Raw genomic sequence first — 21,794 nt, 5'->3', positions numbered from 1 at the left:
GGAGTCTGTATGCAGAGCTAGTTACAGGAACAAGGATGAAGTGGTCAGTGAAATTCCACTTTAGAAAAATCTGTTGTTCAGTGTACTGCAGAAGTGCAAAACAAGGTGCAGAAAACATTAACTTGAAGGCTTTAACAAAACCAACCACCCTATAATTAAAACCTCCCAAATCATCTTTTTTTTAACAAATTATATATTTAAAAATTCCAGATCTTTGCCTAACGCAAATGTTTATAGTTAATTTAGGGAGTTATGAGAGTAGGTGTTCATAATGGGACAAATAACATGCTGACAGACCCTTAGCATTAGTAGTGCTAGTGGAAAAAGCTACCGTACAAGAGTTTGGACCCATAAATCCTTAACACAGTGGATTTACTGATATAGAACCATTGTGCATATGGGATGGGATGGTACAATAAATGTAATAGCTTTAATAGTTCCAAATAGCAATAATAGGCTTGCAATAACTACAATCAAAATATTACATCATATGTGTGTATATATATATATATATATATATATATATGTGCAACAATTTTCTGGTGATTTTATGGAAGGGTGCTCATAATGTTAACTATACTTACGTCCAGTAAGCTATGGGCACTGTCGCTACTCTCTTTGTTTGTTCTACACATGGCCTGGTAGTCATATAGTGTAATTCTAAGAGAAGAACAGAAAACTGCTTGACTAGAAGAAGAAAACACGCTAGAATAAAATGGTGAAATACAACAGGGTCTGCCCACAAAGTAGGCAGCAAAATAAAATTTAAAAGAGGGAAAGGGGAGGAAGGGGATGGGGGGAGTCATTAAAATACATTCCAGACAAAGGAGCATAAAGGCAAGAAACACTATAAAACTTTGTAAGGATTTATCAGGCTGTGGGACAAAACGACGGCATAGTTGGGAGAAGAGAAATTGAGACGGGGGACACATACAGTATAACAGATGGTGGGATAAACAATGCAAGGAAAAGGAGACTACACATTCAACAGGATGCTTAAACAATTAGATTTTGATTCTGGACTGAAATCTGCACATTTAGCCCCAGAAAGTGAAACAACCTATGCATTTGAGGGGCTACTTGTGCCAAAGCACTCTCTGTATCCTCAAAAGTGAAGTAAGACATCTCCACCCATCCAGAGACCCCCATCTACCAATTATCTCCTCCAAAGATTGTGGCTTCCCAAGAAGTTGGAGGTTGAAGTTCAGTGTATTCGACAGTCCAACCAGCGTGAGTGTAACGGTGCTACTTTTTATGAATGCAAAATATTCAATATGCATAGTGCTTGCTGTAATAAACAACTTATAGGAACCTCCTCAGATGCATAGTAAATAGGGAACTCTCTGCCTGCTTGTGATTTTGCCCATCTTTGACATAACTAAGAGATCTTCTGTAAAATCCAGCACTTAAGAAACACATGGAATTGTGACAATTTCTGTAAGAATGTGTCCTTAGAACAATGAATCAATTGCACTCATCCACATTGTTGTTAACATCTGTGACAGATGAAATATTGATTTTAATCTTCATTTAGTAAGTCATTACAAGTATGAATTAACAAAAGTTACTAATGTAAATTAAACATTCATTTAATGGTTTCACCATCAGAAGTATGAGAGAACACAAGTGGATGTGAATGGCTTATAAAAGCATGAAAGGGGACTGCAGTGTTCTGTAACATTTTGCATGCCTCTAAGTGAAATGAAAAGCACATCACACTCTAGGGGTAGGCCATGGAAAGGATGCCACAGTGGCATGTCAAAGCCAAAGAGCCAGCTAATGACATACTTTTAACATCACTCAGAGGCATTCTATACCATATACATGAAAGGCTGGCAATCCAAAGTGCAAAATGTTGTAGTCCATATTGTTAGATAACTATATATAGTTTTGCTAATCTAAATTTGTGACTGGAACTGTCACTAAAAGGTTCTGAGAAATCATTCAAATATTATATATTAGTTACATAGTACATTTCTTTCTGGCTTAGATAAATTTTAACTAAGTGGTTTGGATCCTGCAGTTTCAGCTAAACATTTGGTATGTGTCACTTACTATATCTTATGTCCAGTAAAAAAAATGGTGAGGAAGCCAGAGCTGTATTGGCCTGGCAGAAAGAGGCAAATGGTAGACAAAACGCATAACTAGAGATCTATACATGGGTGTAGGTTAAACACTGACCATATTTGGCAGAATCACGCCCACAGCCAGATCCGCGCACACAGATCTGCCAAGACAAACAGAGCAGTACATGGTGTAAGTTGTGCTGCCCTTATGGCATGCAGAAATACACCACTTCTAGCTTTCCCCCTCCTCCCTGCTAACCATGGTTACACTTTCCAAGCCTCTCCATCTCCAGTCTTGGCTCCTGTGTTTCACTCCTCTGTATCTTAACCATGCACTGCTCTTATCCATGCATGGAATCACTGTTGTCAACATGTGTTAAACACACAAAGAAGAGCAGTTTCCAGGCTTTAATTGTTCTAAGCAGAATTGCCAAAGAGGTCGACTTCTCTGAAATGCCCCCACTCTCCCATGCCCCATTGTCTGTTCTTAGAGTAAAGTAGAGTTCAGTTTTCACTCCTTTCATGGTCTGTTTAATATAATCAATAAGACTACTGCAAAAGGTGGTATTTGAAAAGTGCAATCAAATAATCTAATGTCAGCTTCATCTACTATAAGAGGTTTGTTAATCTGCAGATTGCTTTATCCTGCACAGAAGTTTTAATGAAATTATATTACTATGTACCACTTAGAACATCTGTTATAATTATCATTTAGACTCCAGTGTTAAATATTGGAAGATGTCTTTAAATTTTTTTTTTTACAATATTAACTCTTGTAAATAATATGCTTGTATAAGTGAAATTTTGTGTGTAATTTCTTTACTAAACATACAATGATAAAGGTTAATAAAATGTTGCAATATGAATTCAAACAAGTAATTTTAAATACAAAATTTAACTGAATAAACCTGGTTATATAGGCTGATTCTTGAGGATTGTATTGTTTTGGAAAAATCTAAGATTGCTCTTATTGTCTATAACACCTATGTTAAAATGTGTAGTTAAATAGAATTTTACTTTGCAAAAGGCAAGAAGTAAGCCTTAGCTTTAAGGCACACAGAGAGAGTTATAACAGAAAGCCTTAAAATTAAGGTGAGCATATAGCATAATTGCTATTGCTGGGCTGGAGCGACACAAACCCATGTGTGTATGACATTGCAATGTGTTTATAGACTTTTCTAAATATATTAAAGTGTTTCCGGAGAGAAGATTCCGGTTACAGGCGGAAAGTATAGGAAAGTCGTTTTCAGAACAGAGACAATGTAGCCAGGTGGAAAAAAACCTGAATCTTAAGGAAAGCTGCATTACAGACAGTTTTCCCAATAAAGGCCTGGAATAAATCCTGCTTTTGTGAAGGAAGTACTGATGTTGTTACAACATGTGCTATTTAACAATGGCTATTAAATCCTACCATACTGAGTAAAATAAGTGTTATGTTGCTTTTCAAAGGGTCAGCTTCTGAAAACCTGCATCTTTCCAAAGACAATTCAAACAACATCAACAACAAAGGATGCGCAGATCAAATTAGAAAAAGTTGACTGTCGACATCCTCCTAAGGTCTAATTCTTCACCAGTGGAAGCCAATGGGAAGACTGCAGTAACCGTGAATGGCCACAGGATGATGCCCATAATGAAGCTAAAATTTGAACACTACAACATGTTGAAACAATTCAGGACTTTCATTCAATGTCACTATTAACAGATATTAAAGTTCAATACAAATGGGTTCTACAGCATTCACAAATTCAAATGCCAGCTTTCTGTTATTCTTGAAAATGTGTTACAGCTCTAAGATTTCCTGTACATCAAAATGATAAAAGATGTCTAGTGCTATTACTTGCAAACACTACTGTAGCATGTATCAGAGGGGTAGCCGTGTTAGTCTGGATCTGTAAAAGCAGCAAAGAATCCTGTGGCGCCTTATAGACTAACAGACGTTTTGGAGCATGAGCGAAGTGGGTATTCACCCATGAAAGCTCATGCTCCAAAACATCTGTTAGTTTATAAGGCGCCACAGGATTCTTTGCTGCTTTTACGGTAGTATGAATAGCCAAAATAGTGATCCTAGATTCTGTAGTGCTTCTGTGTAAAGAGTTCATTTCTACAGCATTATTTTAATGCTAATGTCATTCTAAGATGTTATAAAATATTTTTTCCTCAATATTTAGACAGGTTTAACTAAATGTTGCAAAAAGAAAGACTTCTAGATTACTAGCCATTCTGAAGTGATTGAGTTGCTGTTTGAAAAGTTTGTGGCTACCTGTGTCATGTTCAGCTGCTTATAATTAAAGAACATGATAATTGCCTGCTTTCCCTCTGATCTAAATTTAAATCCATCTAGTTATGCCCAACCCAAGCCTGATGAATTCTTAGCATTAGTAGATTATTCTTGCCAGAGAGAACATGCCTGAGTCTTTATGACATCACTGTATTGTTAACTGCCCACATTTCCATACTTTATCATCGCCATTGAAGTCCACAGAACAGTTGCTTTCAAAATCTGATATACGACAGATATGGACTATATATGAAACTTTAAGTAATGGAAAACAAAGTTTCAACAGCTAACGGTGCACCTATGTTTTAGATAAACTTGGGGGACATATCCATTTTGGTGAAACTCTTTTATAGTCAGTTTCCTGATACAGTAAATTCAAGTGTTGCACTTTACAGTGTACTGGCAGTTGAGTAAAAATCTGGTTCAAGAAAATTAAACATCTAACCCAAAATCACCAGGAAGGCCAGAGTGGGGACCATTATTGATGGTATTTTTCGCATGCAGCTTCCTACAGTGAGCTGTACCTCCCTTGTGGGATATAGGCCTACATTGCTGCACATGCACTAGAGGTAGAAGGTTTCTCCCAGGTTATATCTGGGTCCTGCTAGTTGTCTTCAGATCAGTGTTTGGCTGCACCCCAACTCTATTAGGGCTGTCACCTCTACCCCGATGATCCACATGGAGACTAGATTCTTGGCCAGGCCGCTTTTCTAGCCCAGGTGTCTGCCATCCATGCCTGCCCAGAGAAGCAATCCATGAAGAAGCAGTCAAAGCAGAAATGACCTGTTGCTAGAACAAAAAAGTAAGTCTAAGTTGAGGGTTTTTTTTCCCACCCGACTGCATAGGGGAGGTGGGACTCTTGTGGCAGGTATTTCTTCGGGACCGGACTCTCCTCTCACCCTTTCTTCCAGGGCTTTCTTGTAGCCATGGACTGGCTGGGGGTGCAGTTCCCCAATGAGCTGCCCCCTCAGAAGTCCGGAAGGTCAGCTGGGGTGAGCATCTTTGGTCTTGAGTGGCCCCACTGTCAAGCCTGCAGCTGCTAAGTAATTTTCTGCCAGCCTGATTGCCTCAGCCATTGTCTCAGGCCGATGTTGTAGCACCCACTCTCACCCCTGCAGTTGGGAGAACCTGCATAAATTGTTCCAGCATCACTTGTTTGGCCACATGTCCGCCTGTCTGTCTGTTGGGCTGGAGCCACTGCCAAGAGTGTTCCATAAGGCTGGTCACTGCTCATGACTGGGTCCCCAAAGGACATTCTTCCCAACAGAAGCACTACTGAGGGGTTTCTGCCATGATACGGAAGTGTCCAAGATGTCCACCTTGACCTTAGCATAGTCTTGGGCTTCTGTGGCATCAAAGTTCCAATACACAGCTTGAGCAAGTCCAGTAAGATATAGTGCCTGCAAAACGGCCCTGTATTCGGATAGCCATCAAGTTGCTGTGATGACTCTCTTGAAAGTGACCAAGAAAGCTTTGGAGTAATCTTCTGGCCCTGTTTTTCTGAGTCTGACAGGGACGTTCGTAATTGTGGTAGGAATCAAGGTACCAGCCGCCATGTTTGCATTTGCCCCTGGGGGTTGTACAATGGCATCACATGCTGAAGCAGACTTTGTTGCTGTTCCTGCTGTTGTGTTGCCTGCTCCTGGATATGCTGTTATTGCTGTAGTTGGGCAGTCATACGTTGGAACACCTGGTTCTGCTGCTGTTGCTGCTGGCTGTCCATCAGCCACTTCAAAAATCTGTCAAAGTGCATTTTTCTTCTCTCTCTCTCTTCCCTCTTTTTCTTCCCTTCCAGTTCTTCTTTTCAAGGTCTTACAGCAGACCCAGGGTGAATGCTCACATTCTCCACCAAGTTGGGATGGTTGCCACTTGATAGAAGCATCACCCAGTGGTTAGGCGGGGAATTCCTCCTTAGTGTAAAGGGTGGTTGGTAGGGGAGCCCAGGCTCTACCCAGGTCCCTGAGAGGGTTAGCAAGGGCCAGACATCCAAGAATGCCTTACAATTACCCTATCTGGGCCACTTCCTACCCCCCATTCCATAGTCCATGCTTTTCCATCTATAACAACAGGTGCTGAAGAAAAGGTAACAACTGCACCTTTAGTCTGTCTAGGGCCACCAGAATGGCTCATCTTTTCCTAGAAGAACCGCTGCAGAATCCCTTCTTAGGAGCTCCCAGGGCATATCTTTCTCCCTGCCTTGTCTGCCCCTTTCTGAGTGATGTGGTTTCCTTTTAAGCTCCATCTGGAGCATGCTCTGCAGGTGCGGCTGGGTGAGGTTGTCTGGGCCCAGATCTATCCTTTAACCCCTTGAGTCCTAGTGCAGGGTTTATACACCCCATCTCAACCAGCAGCACAGGTTATACTAACTTAGGTATTACTTTCAGCTAGATCTTCAACAAGTGTTTTACTTTCTACTTATCAATGTCAAACATAGGACAGTTACCTGTTCTGTAACTGGCGTTCTTCGAGATGTGTTGCTCATGTCTATTCCACAGTAGGTGTGCGTGCTCGCCACATGAACCGGTGCTGGAAGTTTTTCCCTTAGCAGTATCCATGCTGGAGGGAGCACTGCAGCAACCCCTGGAGTGGCGCCTGTATATCACGCTATACGGGGAGCCATGGGCTCCCCCCACCCTTGATTCCTTCTTGCCAGACAACTCCGACAGAGGGGAAGGCGGGTGAGGTGTGGAATAGACATGAGCAACCCATCTCGAAGAACGCCAGTTACGGAACAAATAACTACTTTCTTCTTCGAGTGGTTGCTCTTGTGTATTCCACAGTAAGTGATTCCAAGCAATACCTGCTGGAGGTGGGTAAGAGTTCACGATAGTTCGGGATGAAATACTGCCCTGCCGAACCCGGCATCATCCCTAGACTGGGAGACGATCGCGTAATGCGAAGTATATACGTGAATTCAGGCCCAAGTGGCCGCCCTACAAATGTCCTGGATAGGGACATGGGCTACATAGGCTGCTGATGAAGCCTGAGCCCTCGTAGTGCCCTAACGATCAGTGGTGGGGGCACCCCTGCCCGATCATAGCATGTGCGTATGCACGAAGTGATCCAGCAGGAAAGCCGCTGGGTGGAGATAGGTTGCCCCCTTGCCCGCTTGGCCAAAGCAATAAAGAGTTGCGAGGATTTCTGGAACCATTTGTTCCGATCCAGATAAAAAGCCAGCACCCTGCGCACATCGAGCGTGTGGAGGCAGTGTTCCTCGTTAGAGGAATGGGGTTTAGGACAGAGCATGGGAAGAAACATGCTCTGTTCCATATGGAAGGCAGAGACCACCTTCGGGAGGAACATCGGGTGTGGGCAGAGCTGGACTTTATCCATGTGGAAGAAGGCATAGGGGGGTTCCAAGGTTAAGGCCCTAAGCTCCGAGACACGCCTGGCCGACATGATTGTTACAAGGAAGGCCACCTTCCATGAGAGGTGAGATCAGGAACACATGGCCAGGGGTTCAAAAGGAGGTGGAGTGAGTCGGGACAAGACCAGGTTTAGGTCCCCTTGTGGCATGGGGGGGTCTAGCATATGGGAACGAACGGTCAAGGCCCTTCAGGAAATGGAAGGTCATCAAGTGGGAGAAGACCAAATGCCCTTGCACCGGCGGGTGGAAGGCCGATATGGATGCCAGGTGCACCCTGACTCAGGCGGGTGCTAGTCCCTGGGCCCTAAATGATAAGAGGTAGTCCAGAATAAGATGCAGAGGTGTGATTGAGGGGGAGACCCCCCACTCACTCGCCCACCTGGCGAACCTTACCATTTCACCAGGTACATCTGACACGTGGACGGCTTCCTCCTTTCCAGGAGGATTCACTTTACCTGCTCCGAACACTTGTTCTCCTCCTCATTTAGCCACAGAGCAGCCATGCTGTCAAGTGGAGCCTGGCCAGATTGGGATGGAGGAGGCAGCCCTCATCCTGGGAGAGGAGGTCCGGACGGAGCAGCAGCGCCCTCAGGGGGGTCGTCAAGAGGCATAGGAGGGGCCTGTACCAGTGTTGATGGGCCCACGTCGGGGCTATGAGAATCACTCTCATGGTGTCATCTTCTGAAGGGCAATGAGGGTGGAAGGCATAAAGGAGCTGGCCCGACCACCGTAGGAGGAACGCACTGGAGCAAAACCGGGGGCAACGCTAGAGCAGAACCGGGGGCAACACTGGTTCTGGTGGGCTGCGAACAGGTTGATATGGGAACTCTCCAATCTCAGAAGAGCCAGTGAGTGACCTCTGAGTGGAGTGACCACTCATACTGGGGGAAGAAGACCCTGATGAGGCGGTCTGCTTGCATATTGCGGATGCCTGGAGGTGGGCCACCCTCGGGGAGATATCGTGGGCTATACAGAACTCCCATAGGTTCAGGGCTTCCTGGCAGAGGGCTAGGGAGTGCATCCTGCCTTGCCAATTGATGTAGTACATGGTGGCGGTGTTGTCTGTGAGGACTCTGACCAGCCTGCTGCAGAGTTGCATGTAGAAAGCCCCACACGCCAATCTCACTGCCCTGAGCTCTTTGACATTTATGTGAAGGGACATGTCTGGGGTCTGCACGTTCCCTGTGTGGGCTCCCCAGCCGAGGTCCGAAGCACCAGACACCAGGTCTATGGACGGGCTGGCATCCCGAACGGGAACTCCTTGCAGCATATTGCTTGGGCAAGGCCACCATTGAAGGGAAGCTAGTATCAGGGATGGAATTGGGAGCACCTTGTCTAGGCTGTCCCAAGCTTGAGAGAATTGGGACGATAGCCAGATCTGGAGGGGCCACATTCGGACCACGTACGTACATGCCGTCATGTGCCCCAGAATTCGAAGGCACGCTCTCGCCATGGTTACTGAGAAAGCCGTGACTGAGGCGTAAGATCCCTTACGGTCTTGAACTTGTACAAGGGAGAGAGGCTGTGGTCCTCGTGGAGTCCAGCAGGGCCCCAATGAACTCTATGCACTGAATGGGAACTAATGGTGATTTGGTCTCATTCGCCACTAGGCCGAGACCAGAGCATGTCAATAGGAGCAGCTCCACATGGGTCTTTACCTCAGAGTGGGATTCCCTCTTGAGGAGACAGTTGTTCACATTAAGAAAGATCTGTACACCCTCCTGCCTAAGATAGGCCGTTATCACAGCCATACATTTCGTAAAGACCCTGGGTGCCGTGGATAAGCCAAACGAGGGGACTACAAACTGGTAGTGGAGGAAGTGCCTGTGCCCCTCAAATATATAGATGTGAAAATATGCGTTCTGAAGGTCCACGGCCGCGTACCAGTCCCCGGGGGTCCAAGGAGGGGATAACAGAGGCCAGGAACACCATGCGGAACTTGGAACGGACTAGAAACCGGTTTAGGTCCTGCAGGTCCAGGATGGCCCTGAAGCCGCCGCTTTTGGCCTTCGGGATCAAGAAGTACCGGGAGTAGAACCCTTTGCCCTGGAATTCTATGGGTACCCTTTCCACTGCCCCCAGGTGCAGTAGCCAGTCCACCTCCTGCCACAGGAGGCGTACATGCTTTGGGTCCCCCGTGGTCACCATGGAGGGCAGGTGATTTGGTGGGGGCAAGGTGAACTGCAACATGTAGCCCTTGAAAATGGTACTGAGGACCCACTGATCCGATGTTATGTGGGACCACGCCCTGCGGAAGGCAGACAATCGGTGCAGAACACAAGCTTTATTAAATAGGGGGTCTCCCTAGCAACGGGCCCAGTGCCCCCCTGCAAATAATCAAAACTGCCTCTTTCCCTGCCTCTTGCCCTTGGAGGGCCCAGGCTGCGGGGCAGAGTGGGACTGCCACTGAGACTGGCGTTTCTGGTCTCTGGGCCTTTTATACGGGGGCTCGTATCTGCTCCTTGCAGGTTGAGCCGCTGGAATCGATTTGGCCTTGTCCTTAGCCAGAGGGACGTAGAGGCCCAAGGTCTGCAAGGTAGTGTGGGAATCTTTCATCTCATGCAGCCTGAAGTCCATCTGGTCTGCAAAGAGCGCCTTTCCAACAACAGGAACCATGACGCCCTACACATGGAAATCGCGGAAGCCATCGAATGGGCCGCAGTGTCAGCTGCATCCGATGCCACTTGCAAGGCCACTTTAGCTGCCGCTGTCCCCTCTTCCACCAGCGACTTGAAGTCCTTCCTATCCTGATCCAGGAGGAGGGGCTTGAACTTAGGCAGAGACTCCCAAAGGTTAAAGTCATACCTGCTCAGTAAGGCCTGGTAGTTGGCTACCCTAAGCTGGAAACTCACAGAGGAACAAAGCTTTCTCTCAAAGGAGTCCAGCCGTCTGGCATCCTTATTTTTGGATGTGGGTGCAGGCTGGCCCTGTCGCTCCCTGTGGTTTACCAATTCCACCATGAGCAAGTTGGGTGCCGGGTGGGAATAGAGGTATTCGTGGTCCTTGGTCAGCACAAGGTATTTCCTCTCCACCTTCTTGGAGATAGGGCCAAGGAAGCAGGGGTTCGCCACAGGATGTTGGAGATGTTGGCAATACCCTGGTGCAGGGGCAGAGCCACGAGGCCAAGTGCCAAGGGAGACAGAATGTTGAAGAGGGAATTGGATGGACCCTCCATCTCCTTGGCCTGCAGCTGCACCCGCTTTAGCAGGTCTTGGTGTATTTTGAAGTCCTCCTGTGGGACTGATGGTGGAGGCACCGATATGGTGTCATCCGGTGCCGGGGAGAGGGCCTGCACAGAGCCAAGAGCCTTGGTCGGTGTCGGGGTGTCGAGCCCCAGATCAGAGTCCCGGCGCGGGTCCACCGACTCATGACCCGCCGACTTGTCCTGTAAGCAGCCAGACAAGGCTGATGAAGCCTAAGATGCTCTGGCGACCGAACGAGCCCCTGTCTCTGCCACAGGGCCCCTTGCCATTGACCCAGCTGAGAGCCCAGTGGCACTATCTGTCCTGGCTGAACAGCATGAACCGAGGATGGGTGGCTGGGTACCAAGGCCAAGGTTGCTGACGAATGCTCGGTGCCCCGGGAGCGGTAGAAATGGTGCCTGTGATGCCATCTCCCTCGGGACCTGGGCCTCGATGTCGAGGAATAGTACTCGCCTGAAGAACTACTTTGGTACCCGTGATGGCGACACGAGGTCCGGTGTCCCAGTGCTGAGGCACCCCAGGGGGAGTCTCAAGCATGATGTCTAGTTGATCGGGAGCTGGAATGGGAACAATGATGTCTATCCCGTCAAGAGTTGCTGCAGTACCCACGCTGCACAGGGGAGTGTTCCCGGTGCCTCTCTTGGTACCTATGCTCACTGGCAGGAGGTGTCAGGGGTCCTTGTGACTCCCGTCCCGACGGCGACCCGGATGATCTGGCTGGCGTTGAGGGTGGGCGGGAGCTGCAAGATGAGCGGCCACTGTGTGCCGAGCGGTGCGAGGAGTGATCCTCAGAATGGGAACTGTGACTGGCAGGGGAGGTCTGGTGGGCACCCAATGGAGGCTTGCCATGAGACCTGCGGCCCATGTCCGTCTGTGTGCTCGGGACTGGAGGGCTCATAATGTCCTTTGCAGCCTGCTTCACCTCCAGCATCGATGCCAGCCATACTGGTGGGGATGCACGGGCCGACAGTGCCAGGCTGCTCTACTCCACATAAGTCGGAGGTCTTGAGCCCAGGGGGTCCGAGGGCAACCCAACGCAGGATCAGCATTTTCCTTGTCATGGAGCCGCTGTGAGGGAGGGCCCTTCTCTTGCTTTTTGGAGGGAGAGTGGTGCCGACTGGTCGAAGGGGCCTTGCTATGCACCGACGAGGCGGTGGCCGGTGCCGAGTCTGACTGGTGTGCTGGCGTTGGGGCCAGCACTGACTCCATCAGGAGAGCTTGAAGTCTAATGTCTTTCTCCTTCTTAGTCCTTGGCTTGAACGACCTGCAGATCTTACAATGGTTGCTGATGTGAGTCTCACCCAGGCAGCGGAGACACTCAGCGTGCGGGTCACTCTTAGGCACCAAGCAGCGACAGGAGTCGCATGACTTGAATCCTGGACGACTGGAGAAATGATCCATGAACGGTGCCACTAAGGTCGAGAAGAAAAGGCTGCAGCAGAGCTGGAGCACAAAGTTCCGACGACCTTCACTGGTGGCAAGAAGGAACTGAGGGTGGGGGGAGCCCATGGCTCCCCTTATAGTGGGATATACAGGCACCACTCCAGGGGTCACCGCAGTGCTCCTGCAGTACGGATACCACTAAGGGAAAATGCTTCTGGCACCGGTGCACATGGCGAGCACGCACACCTACTACGTAATACACATGAGCAATCACTTGAAGAAGAATCTTATTTACAAATATACTAGCAAAGATATGCAACTGAATAAAAGATACTAATTTTCTTACCAATTCAAGATATTATGGCATATATGTAATTTATATGAATAACAAGCTTAATATGGTTCTGTCTTGTAACTTGTGCAAGCCCCAATTCTCTTAAGAAAGGAGAAAATGCCCACAAAGGAAAGCAAGGAAATTGTCAATGAGAGTAGCCCTGTGCCAAAGTGAGTAATTAACACAATCTTCTTCCAAAATTTAGCAAACTAAAAAATTCTGACCCTGAGTCATCTTAGCTTAATGGATGTGCCTGTGAGCAACTGTTAGATTCGCCTCTAACACTCCTTTTAATATCACCTAATCATGATCCCATAATGAATGCAGGTACTGCATACTCAGATTCCCAAGGGTCAGCGGACAACACTATGGTACTTTACAACGAACTATTTTTCAGCTATGTGATGAAACATGCACAGTACATTGCAAATAAATGTTGTAAAATTATTACCATTAGGTGACTGGATGATTCAGGTGACCAGTAGGGGACATGGAATTTAACCTCTAGGCTGAGAGTTGAAATCCCACCCAGGTAGACAGTGACTGAATACAGGGCAGCCCAGAGGATTCAGGAGGCCTGGGGTCTTCGGGGCACTTTGGCGGCGGGTCCCAGAGTGAAGGACCTGCTGCCAAAGACCCAGAGCAGAAGGAGCCCTCGCTGCCGAATTGCCACCGAAGACCCGGAGCAGAAGCAGCTCCAGGCCTTTGGCAGCGGGTCCTTCATTCGCTCTGGGTGTGTTCGGCAGCACTGAAGGACCTGCCGTCGAAGGTGCGCTGAAAACTCTTGTGTCCCCTGAAAACTCTTGTGGTGCCCTGCGGCAAATTGCCCCACTTGCCCCACCCCCGGGTGGCCCTGACAGAATAGCTATTATATGAAGGGTACTCAGTGGCCTCTGTGAAATGCATTGGTGGGTCTCAGTCCAGTTCCAATGGACAGATGTTCACCTCCTCAAACACAATTGGCATCCTTGCTTGAATTCTCAGCAGAAGGGCAAGATTTAATGAGCATGGAGAGTGAACTAGCCTCTCAGGCCTAGAGGTGGCCCTGTAGGTCACTGGCTGAACAGTGTAAGGACAGACAAACAGATTATTATAGTCTCCAGGGCTGTCAATCCAGCACCTTTCATCACTACTAAATTCAGTTAAAAAAATAAAAATAAATTATGCCTTTGACAAAAATAACTTGTCAGCACGTCTTTGGCTGTACTTAGGAGAAGAGCTGAACTAGTTTTTAACTGCTTCCAATTGCCAAGCTACTGCAAAGCATAACATTTATAAAGGCTACAACTCGACGTTTAGTTTGAGTATGCAGAACAAGGACTCTTTTACACAGCACACATGTTTGGGGCCTTACAGTTGGGTAAAGATATTCCCATATATATTAATATACTATATGAAAGTGGTAGTAAAATTCACGCAGATCTAAAGTCTAAACCATGTCCAAACTCAGTGATAACCCAGTGAATCTTAGATATCAGATGGGCTGAGAGCATACCACAGAGCCATGAAAAAGTGACAAGAGTACATGTCAAGAAATACAGCTGGGCAATTCAAACAGTCAGAACACGGCTCCTCTTTCTGGCAATGTTATTAGGTAAGATGTGGAGACCAAACTATCTTTAATGCCTAGAGATTGTGCACAGATTAGGAATGAGGCCTATTGTGCAGGGCATTTTTGTTAACCAAAAAACCCCACCAAAACCAGCAACAACCCTCCTCTCCCACAACTGTGCACCTGACTGTATTAATTTGTCATATTTTATTACATACTTTTGGGGTATATGTCGGGTCTGATCCTGCTCAAAGTCAATGGGAGATTTTCATTGACTTCTTCAGTGTGAGCAGAAACAGGCCCTGGGGACTGCAGCAACTAAATACATCAAAAATAAGGACTATTTTCCTCTGGACTAGCAAAATAATGTTCACATTTTGTACAGGTGAAAACAGCTACATTAAACCTCTTCTTCACTGCCCCTTCACTCACAGTACTAGTCTCCTCCAAAGTGCATACTTACATTCATAAAAAAAATTGCTGATAAAAAGTCACTGCATTTTTCAATGGTTTCGAATACCAACAAATAAATCAATCAGTCTATCCAGTAGGAAGCTAAGCACTAAATTAGAGAAAACCAGACTTGCAAATATAACATTTATCTTTTAAAATATTCCCAGCACGTTTAATTAAAAGTTAATGTCACAGTCAAGGAGCGTACATGTTAAAATGCCCCATGGTGCACAGGTGAACATGCTTCTTTAGAAATCTGTTATGTCTGAAAGGGAGTGGGGTAACCCACTACGTTATTCTTCTTCCAGTAATTGGATTCAAAAATGCTTTCCTGTTTTGCATGTATCTTTTCAAAGCTTTCAGAATTTCATAGGATAGTTAGGATTATAACCAGGAAGCAAAACATTTCTAAGGTTTGGAGAACTTCCACTAAACTTAATTTATAAGCTAATCAAAAGATTTTTTGTGTGTGTGTGTGTGTGTGTGTGTGTGTGTGTGTGTGTGTGTGTGTGTGTGTGTGTGTGTGTGTGTGTGTGTGTGTGTGTGTGTGTGTGTGTGCGCAAAAGAGAGAGAGAGAGAGAGAAAACGGTAAGAGGTTTGGAATGTACCATACTTTAAGAGCACCAAGAGCATGCATTATTCACTAGGAAGCACATAAAGAAAGATAAATGAAAGAAGCAGGGGAAGGCGAGCAGCAAGAGGAGCCCTCAGAGCAACAAGAAATTGTTAGAGTGAGCCTTAGCATCTGGGAAAGCTGGAATCCAGGTGTCCACCAGTTTGGTCTTATGTTCTGACAACATGATTAAATACCGAGGTAGAGGTCCTTCTGCAGAGGCCAGGAGACTGCCTGATGGAAACAGAACTGTCAAGAGGAGAGGATACTGTGTCATATTTGCCTTTAAAACGTCCTCATTTTTAGATCTTAGTGAAGAACTTTGGGGGGACTTTTTGTCAGACTAGACCTGAGGCTTTCTCTTCCATTTTTACTCAGTTCATCCCTTTTAGATACATATTCATTCATGGATCTCTTATTTGTAGGCTTTTCCACACTGTACACTTTTCTTTCAGCAAACAAATAGCACTTCACACTATTTCCATGAACAGTATGGTGTGACTCTTTCAAAAAGCTAAAGTATATTGTGTCTTGTAGAAAATCTTTTTAATTGAGAAGAAGTTTTTCATGTTAAGATAGTTTCAGTACCTATAAAAGCTGCAGATTTTCAGATTATATCAATTCAGTTCCTTCCACATGTACATCTTAATTTAATTGGTAATGCGTTTAAATGACACTTTAATATTGAATTGTGTGCATTATACAGAATGTACAGTAGACAATGATTTGATAACTATGGACTTAACAGTCAACAGGCCATGTGATTATGGAGGTAATTTGCTAAAAAATAGAGTATATATTTTCCTGAACATAAAGTTCAATGTAAGAAGATCAACGGAAGTGCACTACTCAGTCTAAGAAAAAGACTTTTTGGTTCCACTCGAAGTTTCACATTAAAATACAGACAGCCAACGTATGGATTTTGTGAATACCCAGGTACATGATGAAAACAAATGTGGACTTAGGGAAATAACCTCCTTTTGCCCAATGCTTCCAGCCTGATCGTGAGAAGTACTGAGTGCTCTGTTATCCAATGGAAGTTGAGGGAACTCAGCATATCACAAGAGATCATCCCATCCCTTTGTAGGATTGGGCCCTTAGTTTGTGTGATAATTAGCATGAATCTGTGATGTGGTGGAATCTCTTTGTACTGCCACTCAGGACAGGCAGGTTCAAGAGGAACTTTAGAACTCCCATTTCCTAGGGGGTGTCAATAACTGCCTTTTATGTTTTATGGTGCGGGTCCAGGCATAATGGAAGCCTGCACTTTGCCAGCTAAGCCACTGAGGAGCACAAACAGCTCAGATAACAGTTTTTATAGCACACACATCTGCTGGAAAGTAGACAACATATAGGCAGCAAAGTGGAATAGAGGATGGCTCTGGAAATCATCAGAGAAAAACTCCAAAGAATATAGAGGCAGATTAGAGCCTGCTCTCTAATCTGATCTCCACAATAACCATAATAATAGGAAATATGATGTACATAATATTTATGGCAACTGCTCTGCTGCGCTCACACGGCATCAGTGCCCAGAATGCAGAGTTCCCCTCCAAGCCCTTACATGCTTTTTCTCTCTGATTTGAAATAAAAATAAAGCAATACATTAAGGTAAAGCAAAAAGAAAACAATAACCTTTAAACAAGGAACACGTCTGATTAATGTTCATTACAAACCCAAGAAAAGTTCTCACTCCATATTGGTGGGAGGATTCTTTTTAAAAGCCTTGTGTACCCCAGAGGAAAGTGAGTTTACTTTCTGCTGCACAGTGCTATCTGCTGTACCACAGAAAGAGCAGGTGGCTCACTTAGTGTAATTATACCAGTTTGATTCTAACCCATTTTTTAAATTCACGGGCAACAGCCAGCTTATTCTGTTTAAATAATCCACTCACTGTGTTTAAATTTTGCTTTCAGCATGCAGCTCAGTCACTCTCAGTCACTGGATTTGATGTTGACTTCATTCTTTCTAGGTGCCTCTAGCTAAACATGAGCCAATTAGCCATTCCAAGTTGGCTATAGCTGCACACTAGATGGATTCTTCACTTCATTTATGTCAATCATGGAGCTCAGCATCACTGAAGTTCTGGTTGAACACCTATTTAAAATGCCAATATTCTGCTGGGTAGGAGAAAAGCAAAGGTATGGAGGCGAAGCATTATCCTTTGCATTTAACATCAATTTTTAACTTGGATTAAATAAGATGGCTTGCTTCTTGTCCTACCATCGCAGAACCCATTTAGTAAATAGGAATTAGTTCACTTCATTCCATAATAATTATTGAAAATGTAACAGTAAACAAATAATTCCTTTGCCAGCAGAATGAAGGTTGCCACCATCAGAAAACTAGGATTTCAGACTATTCACTGAGTGATAGATCTTCTCATTTTGGGAGAGCTCTTTACTGTGTGTGATGCACCACTGTCCAGCCCAACAAGCACACAGGAAGCATACAATCTCTACGGATATGACCATGCTACAATCAGGATGTGTGACTGCAGCAAGTATAGACATACCCGAGCTAGCTTTAAAATCAAGGCTAGCTTGAGAACCACAGCACTGACAGCGGGATGGGTGGTGGGTGGGCTTGCTTCACCTGCCCAGAATCCTGGATACATACTTGAGTAGCCACCACCCCTGCTGCTCAGCTTCAGCGCTATTGTTACTTGAGCTAACTTTGACTTACCTAGATCAAAGCTAGCTGGGGTATGTCAACGCATGCTGCAATTACACCTCTCAACTGCAGTGTAGACATACCCAAAGAGAATGAGCTTCCTGTTGCACAAGGGAACCACAAACTACCACACCTCTTTAAGAGGTGCAGCATACTCTTCTCCCTCCCTCTGTGCAGCTGGCCAGCTTCACTGGCTGGTAGGGATTGGGAACATAGGCTTGGTTCTGTCTATGGCTTCATCCCGTTTTGCTTCCTTTATACTAGTTTTCCACAGGGGAATAATTAGGGAGTAGTCCTAAATCCAAGGACTACAGTTCTTCCCAGCTGGTATATGTGGCATACAATGGTGAAGGGATGGAGGGAGGCTATTTCAAGCTGTGTAAAAACCAGGCAGAATCTAGTACTGAGTTGGGAGACAAGGTTAACATATTCTTGCAAAATTCTACATGCCCACTTCCCTGAAGTGAGTAATTTATTTTGATGGGCACATAAAATAATCATTTGTTTTTCATTATGATGTTGGTAAGGCCCAGTATGTAGATTTTTTGCCTGGCCTGGCCAATTTTCAAGATAATTTTGCAAGGCTGAGATAGCAAATGTGAGTGAAAATAAATCATTGAGAAGCAACTCCTTCCCCTTTATCTCTGGGACACTTTTGTCTTTTCTGGCTTGTCTTTTCTAAATAGGAGACTCTCCAGATTTCTATAGGTTAAATTGTATTCTATTTCCTCTGTGACTTGCTTTAAAAATCTGTTTAAGCTACACTGCAGTATATAGGGCCCAATTCTGCTCCCACTGAAGTCAATGGGAACAGGATTGGACTCAGATTCTTACTTCAGAACCATACTCCAATAAGCTATACTGTGGTAACAGGAAACTAACTGTAAGCCAAGTCTCCAAGACTTGTAACAGTCCATGCATCTGGCATCAAATTACAAAGATCACCTGGAACATGAGCACAAGCAGAATCCAGCCACTCAGTCAACTTTGAGCTTGTTTTATTTGAACGTGGTTTTATTTTATTTTATTTATACAAACCTTTTTTAAGGGAGAGAGAGTTGTAAAATTCTTACCTTTTAAAGGAGCCCATTGTTAGCAATTTGTTCATCACAGCCCCCTCGATCTCACCAAAAAAGTTCCCAGTCTGAGGAGGAAGAACATAAATGACCAGAAGTGGGATAAATGCAAAAAAAGAGTGGATACAATTTAAACTGGCATATCCTAAGATCTGACAATAGTGGCTTTGACAGTTACATAGATAGATTTTCAGGGCTACTGCTACATAAAAATTGAAAAGGACTTAACAGTCATGACAAGTTATGGGGATTACAAGGTAACCCCCTGAGCAGGAGAGTTTATACAATGGATTGAGGTACATTATATAACATCTAATGTCAGAAATAAAAACCACCCAAATCTCAAGCTTGTAAAGAAAATGCAACTAATCTGATCACAAACCCTTGTGATTAAAATGCTACTCCATAAAGATATAAACTGGTTTTGAAAGGATTTCCTAAATGGTCATAAAAAAGCATTGTTTATAATTCCTGCATGACCTGTTTATTGAGCTGGAACATTACATTTCACCAATGCTATAAATTTTCACCCCATTCAGAGTCATTTCCTGCTTAAAACCACTCATCTCAATGAACGATCCATTTTGCCTTTGTTCAGTAAATGAAAAGATGTGGAATAACGAAGACAAATCTCTGATGAGAAAACAAACATTCCTGTTATGAATTTGATATACAATCTGGAAGAGACCCCATTATCCATTAGGCCTGGTCTTGACAGCTGTGCAAATGGAGCTGTAAAGAATCATGCATGTGCAAGCCAGTGTCTTTTTCCAGTGTAGGGATGGTGTTTTTATTTCAGGACCTCAGTTCACAGAAGAGTTGGACATGGTCTTTGCACTGTTTAAAGGGGGAAAATACCAGAATTTAGGGGACAGGGGAGGAAAGGGCATGAATAACTAGACCCTAGTTTTCATTACAAGTAACTTACTTGACCTCAACTATACACCTGGGAGTTTGCAGACAGAAAAGTTACAGACCTAGCCAAGAGGCATTTCTCTGTCTAAAGAGCAAGTATTGCCTTTTTCACTGAGGGGAAACCTGTGACATTTTTCAAAACACATGAGTGTGTAAAGCCTGCTAGGGGCAAGGAGAACATTTTTATTTTATGTGATTAAATGCACCAGTTTCAATAGCACTAGGTGATTGATGATAAAGAAGAATTATCCTAATTGCAAGACAGGAAATCAGACAGCATCAAACTAGCCCAGACCAGGAAAGGCTGGTATAACATTAGAAAGCAGCAAATCTGATTTGCCAAGTCATGAGTCAGTTGCATTCAGGCATTTAAAGGACAGCTCACTCAGAATACTCTTTTTACATTTTTAAACATTAGCTTCTCCTCAGAAATCAGTAACCTTTACACAGTTTGTGTTTTTTTTAAAACATTTGAATGGCTTAGTTTAGATCAAGTAAAGAAATGTATTGCCCAGGTGTGAGGCATGGCTCTTAGAGCCAGGGCTGGCTCCAGCTTTTTTGCCGCCCCAAACAGTGAAGGAAAAAAAAAAAGCCGTGATTGGCGGCACTTTGTCGGCAGCTCTACTGCGCCGCTTGATTCTTCGGTGGCAATTCAGTGGCAGTCCTTCCCTCCGAGAGGGATCAAGGGACTCGCCGCCGAAGACCCAGACATGCCATCCCATCCACTGGCCGCCCCAAGCACTTGCTTCCTGAGCTGGTGCCTGGAGCCAGCCCTGCTTAGAGTTGCTCTAGTTACTTCTGAAGCAGGAGTCCTCCAAATATCAGCAGAGAAGGAGAATCCCAGATATTAGAGTAACTGATAGTGCCCCTCCTCCTCATGCACAAAGGAGACAGCTTTGTGTGGTGCGCAGCAAAGGATTATGGGAAGACAGAGTCTTATTGCTAGGGCCCTACCATATTCACGGTCCATTTTGATCAGTTTCATGGTCATAGGATTTTTAAAATAGTAAAGTTTGTGATTTCAGCTATTTAAATCTTAAATTTCACAGTGCTGTAATTGTAGGGATCCTGACCAAAAAGGAGTTTGGGGCAGGTGTTTGCAAGTTTATTGTAGGGGGGTTGCAGAACTGCTACCCTTACTTCTGCACTGCTGCTGGTGGCGGTGCTGCCTTCAGAGCTGGGCTACCAGCCAGCAGCCGACAATCTCCAGCTGCCCAGCTCTGCAGGCAGAGCCGCCACCAGCAGCAGCAAGGAAGGAAGGACGGCAGGGTCTGGTATTGCCATCCCTACCTCTATGCTGCTGCCTGCAGAGCTGGGCCCTCAGTCAGCAGCCACCACTCTCCAGCTAATCAGCTCTGAAGGTATCAGTGCAGAAGTAAGGGTGGCAAGGTATGGTATTGCCACTCTTACTTCTGCGCTGCTTCTGGCGGGACACTGCCTTCAGAACTGGGTACCCAGCCAACAGCCACCACTCTCTGGCTACCCAGCTCTGAAGGAAATGCAGGAGTAAGGGTGGAAATACCGTGAGACCCCTAAAATAACTTTATGGCCCCCCGGCAATTCCCTTTTGGGTCAGGATCTCCAATTTGAGAAATACTGATCTCTCCTGTGAAATCTGTATAGTATAGGGTAAAAGCAAACAAAATACCAGATTTCATGGGTGGAGACCAGATTTCACAGTCCGTGATGCGTTGTTCATGGCCGTGAATTTGGTAGGACCCTACTTATTGCTAGTGCTAGGCATGATAGAAACAGGGGCCAGTAAATCTCTCATCCCATCAACTGCTGGGGAGTGGGTACAACACAGGTGTGCGAAGTGGCAGCTGAGGGCCGGGGGTCCATGGCTCTTGCCAATGATGCGGTCTTTGTGTTTCTGTGTTG

At 45.2% G+C, this 21,794-nt stretch overlaps 1 protein-coding gene across 7 annotated transcripts in view; it reads right to left on the bottom strand.

Annotated features, from left to right (window-relative positions):
* The window catches only part of CACNA2D3 (calcium voltage-gated channel auxiliary subunit alpha2delta 3), an 828,400-nt gene that overhangs the window by 35,366 nt on the left and 771,240 nt on the right, over nt 1-21,794 (bottom strand). For 2 of the 7 annotated variants that reach the window (XM_030569373.1, XM_030569374.1), the window contains 2 exons: nt 18,996-19,066; nt 585-660 (listed from right to left, as the gene is read on the bottom strand). In XM_030569373.1, coding sequence (XP_030425233.1) covers nt 585-660; nt 18,996-19,066 — 147 coding nt within the window. Of the gene's footprint in view, nt 1-584; nt 688-2,181; nt 2,228-15,306; nt 15,499-18,995; nt 19,067-21,794 lie in introns of those variants that run through there. The other 5 variants (XM_030569376.1, XM_030569378.1, XR_004001243.1 and 2 more) reach the window with 4 other exon arrangements.

This window comes from Gopherus evgoodei, chromosome 7 (genome assembly GCF_007399415.2).
Source record: "Gopherus evgoodei ecotype Sinaloan lineage chromosome 7, rGopEvg1_v1.p, whole genome shotgun sequence".
NCBI lineage: Eukaryota > Metazoa > Chordata > Testudines > Testudinidae > Gopherus > Gopherus evgoodei.
The sequence above is the reverse complement of the archived record's forward strand: the minus strand, read 5'-3'. Positions and strand labels throughout refer to the sequence as shown.